The sequence below is a fragment of the Hibiscus syriacus genome, unplaced genomic scaffold (genome assembly GCF_006381635.1).
Source record: "Hibiscus syriacus cultivar Baekdansim isolate YM2019G1 unplaced genomic scaffold, ASM638163v2 tig00110123_pilon, whole genome shotgun sequence".
In the NCBI taxonomy this organism is placed as follows: domain Eukaryota; kingdom Viridiplantae; phylum Streptophyta; class Magnoliopsida; order Malvales; family Malvaceae; genus Hibiscus; species Hibiscus syriacus.
Genome location: NW_024062599.1, coordinates 627,858 through 631,722, shown reverse-complemented (window position 1 = coordinate 631,722; position 3,865 = coordinate 627,858). Strand labels below are relative to the sequence as shown.

General features: G+C 35.3%; 1 protein-coding gene across 1 annotated transcript; it reads right to left on the bottom strand.

The window, feature by feature from the left end:
* Positions 1-2,884: 2,884 nt before the first annotated feature.
* Positions 2,885-3,214, bottom strand: LOC120215543. The gene has a single exon (XM_039213201.1). The coding sequence runs from the start codon at positions 3,212-3,214 to the stop codon at positions 2,885-2,887; it is 330 nt and encodes a 109-aa protein (XP_039069132.1).
* Between the last annotated feature and the right edge of the window lie 651 nt (positions 3,215-3,865).

The following is a 3,865-nucleotide window of genomic DNA, read 5'->3' as shown; positions in this document are numbered from 1 at the left end:
TATTGCTGCTGATTTGGTTGTGTTATGCTTATTTTTGTGAAGGATCTTATTTTCCATAATTAGCAGTAAAGAGGGTGCATTCTTCATTTTTTATTATTTGGTCACGACTGGAGACATGGGCACGAGTCTGGGCATGATGTGCTCTGAGGTGGCAGTTTCAAGAAGGTCCAGTCAGTAGAAGTTTTATAGAAGATCTAGTCAGCACCTCCTGGAAGGTGACGGTCAAAGATATCTTAGGAGATTTATTTTTATTTTAAAGCTTGAATTTGGAAAAACATTTGGAATTATCTTTAGTATTTTTTTTCTTTTAATTTATATGTTTATATCTAGGATTTTAGAGGCTATAAACAACCTCTTGTGGTAAGCCAAAACACACAACTCATATTTCACTCTTATTCTTATTTCTAGTTTTATAAAGTTCTTTCTTCTCCTTATTTTTCAAAGTTTTCATTTTTTATTTTAAGTTTTATTTTTAAACATGCAAAGTATGCCTTTTTTTCATGCTTAGCTAATTTTCTCATAAGCAGAGGGCTAAATCGATTACTCAATTCCAACGTGAGAATTAAAAACAACTTGAATAACTTTGGAATATCTCTCTCAATCTATGCACTTATTTCGAAAATCAAAACAATTTTCAAAATCAAAGATTGACATTGGTCAGGATATTGTTGTGATTAAATGTGTAGGGGGAAGGATCAGCTTATTGAAAGCACATTCGTCTTTCTGGGAACACACTTGACGAGATTGTCTTGATAAGAGGGAATTAAGACCCGAATTAGTAGTTATTGAAATAACAATTCGAGTCAGTCTTCACGAACTTAAACGGTTATTGATCTACGATAATTGATGTTGATCACATCAATTTCTGAAACATGAATCAAAGATTGCCTTGGGTATTTGGTAAAGAAAGTAGAGTCTCGAGGATTACTTTTGTAGACAAAGTAACCGACGTGAATCCCGAAGGGAAACCTAATTCGATGATCCGAAGAAAATTGAGTCAAAGTGAGGCTTGGGGCTATTTTTACCATATTTATTTTCAACTTTACATTCTCTATATTTTTTATTTTTACTTTAAATTGCTTTATCTTATTTAATTATTTTTATCAAATCCCCTTTTTTTACTGCATATCTTCTGGTCAAGGTAATTCAAACCGAAATTTGGGAATTTTTTAAGTCCCTTTGGATTGACCCTTTCTCTTTTTACTACGTATTTCTTATATTCTATTGGGAATAAGGAGTTTATTTTGACATCAAAACGACAGTTGTCAGGTATCACCAAAACATTTTATCTAATTTTGCTACCACTTACTGATGACATGGCATAATATTATGCTAACATTATCTTGCATATGTACTACAAAGACACTACCTCCCCCAAACTTGAGATAATCATTGTCCTCAATTCTTAATAAAACAAATTAAGTAATGAAACAAAATGCAATGTTCTGGAATACAAAATTAGTGCAAAATGAGGTACCTCAATTTTCTTATGGTGGTAGCGGTGTTGCGGTAAAGGTGCTAGCAACTTCATGCCTTGTTATTTTTTGGAGTGGTGTGGGACTAGAATCAGAAGAAGTTGAATAATAGTGAGAAATATTAACACACCATGTCGATGTCTTAGTATGACGATTGGTCTGACGGGCGGGATAAGGTGCAACAATTGGACTGGGGGTTGGTTCAAATAGTACTACAAGAGATTCCATAGTAGGGGACTGGCTCAACCATGGGAGGTTCAACATCATTGGCCTCAGGAGATGCCTCAGCATCAAATGCCGTCAGAATTTCATCCGGGAAACCCAAAAAATTCCATTCGATATGGGGAATCATTTCTTGCAACATGACTCCACCACAACATCCCGTTGTATTGTCAGCGGTAGGCATGAGCTTATGCTTCATGAAATGCGCAGTTGAAGGCGTTCCCTATTAATTGAGTAACGACTGGTCTGGCAACTGTTCTAAGTGGTATTCGAAAAACATAAATCCTCAAGGACTCATTCTTATGTTGCATTGTCAGCATCTTTCTCAAAGTTTGTATATTGATCTTCAACTCTCTGTAAATGAAAATAACAATTAATGGCAGAGGGTGTAAAATAAATATATTTACCTCGAAAAAACTGGCATGTTGATTTGGTTTAGAAATATTTGCATAGATCTCTATTACTAAAGAGGTGTTAACGGGGTCGGGGTGCCTTGCAAACTTGTTCTATTTCAATGGCTCAACAATTTCCTTCACATCGAGCCCAAAACCACCATCTTTTCCCTTAGTGAAAATGAACCCCAACTGAAAGAAAAGCTTATGGTTCTTGAAATTTTGAAATTGTTCCTTTGCTGAATCATCTATAACCTGCTGAGGGATAGTAGTTCGTACCACTTATATAGTGATTTGAAGGAAAAATTACAAAAATTTGAGAGTTTGTTTTGCTTCAATGGTGTCGGTTATGGAGGAAAATGAGAGAAGAAGAAGATGAAAAAGAAAAGTTAACAAAAATAATGGGAGAGATGGAGTGAGTGGACGATTAAAAAAATGAGTGGATGGGGTAAAAGGGGTAGGTGGAAAAAAGAAAAATTAAATTGTAAAATTAAATGTGATGTGAAAGGACAATGTAGAGAGAGAAATAAATATATAGAAATAAAATAAAATAAAGAAAGTATAAAATAATATTTCCCCCTTTAATTGCTTTATATTTTTCCTTCCCCTTTGTAACCGCTCCTTCGTACATCCCTGGTCTTAGTGGGTCCCTACAATACAAAAAAATTGTCATTATCTATTAATAATTAAATAAAAATAAAGATAAAGAAAAAAGAAAAATAAATTTTTTATTTATGCACAATCAACATAATTCAATGTCGTGGCATTGAATTTTTGTTCATGGTTTAGGCACAGTCAGACATCGTACAGATACAACACCGACTTGTCACACAACATTGGAGCTCCATTGTAAACTTTCAGGCATTGACCATTGACCTTAAAGAACTCCCCATCGTCAACATTTTTGATATCAAAAGCTCCATAGGGATAGATATGATGCACCTCAAAAGGTCCTGACAATCTAGATTTGAGCTTTCCAAGGAAAAACTTAAGTCTGGAATTGTAAAGTAACACTTGTTGAAAAACATGAAAATGTTGTAGCATCAACTTTTGGTCATGCCTCTTTTTACTCCTTTCCTTATATATCTTGGCATTCTCATATGCTTGTGCCCTAAACTCTTCCATCTCATTGAGTTCCAGCAATCTTTACTCTCCAGCTAATTGAGCATTGAAATTTAACCTCTTAATGACCCAATAAGATTTTCGTTCTAGCTCGACATGGAGGTGGCAAGCTTTCCCATACACCAACTTGAAAGGTGACATGCCCAGAGGTGTCTTGAAAGCTGTTCTATATGCCTAAAGTGCTTTATCTAACTTTGGTGACCAATCCTTCCCTCTCGGATTCACCATTTTTTTTAAGATCTGCTTAATCTCACGGTTGGATATTTCAACTTGGCCATTCGTATTTGGCTTGTATGCTGTGGAAATTTTGTGACAGACTCCATATCTTCTAAATGCCTTGGTAATCAACTTGTTATCAAAGTAGGTTCCCTCATCGCTAATAATGGCTCGAGGTACTCCAAACCGAGTGAGGATGTGTTTATGCAAAAACTTAAAAACGGTTTTGGAATCATTATTTGATGTCGTAATTGTCTCACCCACTTGGATATATAATCCACGGCAAGCAAAATGTATATATCACCACAAGAAGATGAGAATGGTCCCATGAAATCAATGCTCCAAACATTAAACAACTTAATTTTTAGAATGCCTTGGAGTGGCATTTCATGTCGCCTGGATATGTTCCCAGGGCATTGGAATTGATCGCAGGACTTG

Coding starts and splice junctions, on each gene's coding strand:
- LOC120215543 (XM_039213201.1), bottom strand. CDS start 3,214: ATGGAAGAGTTTAGGGCACAAGCATATGAGAATGCCAAGATATATAAG.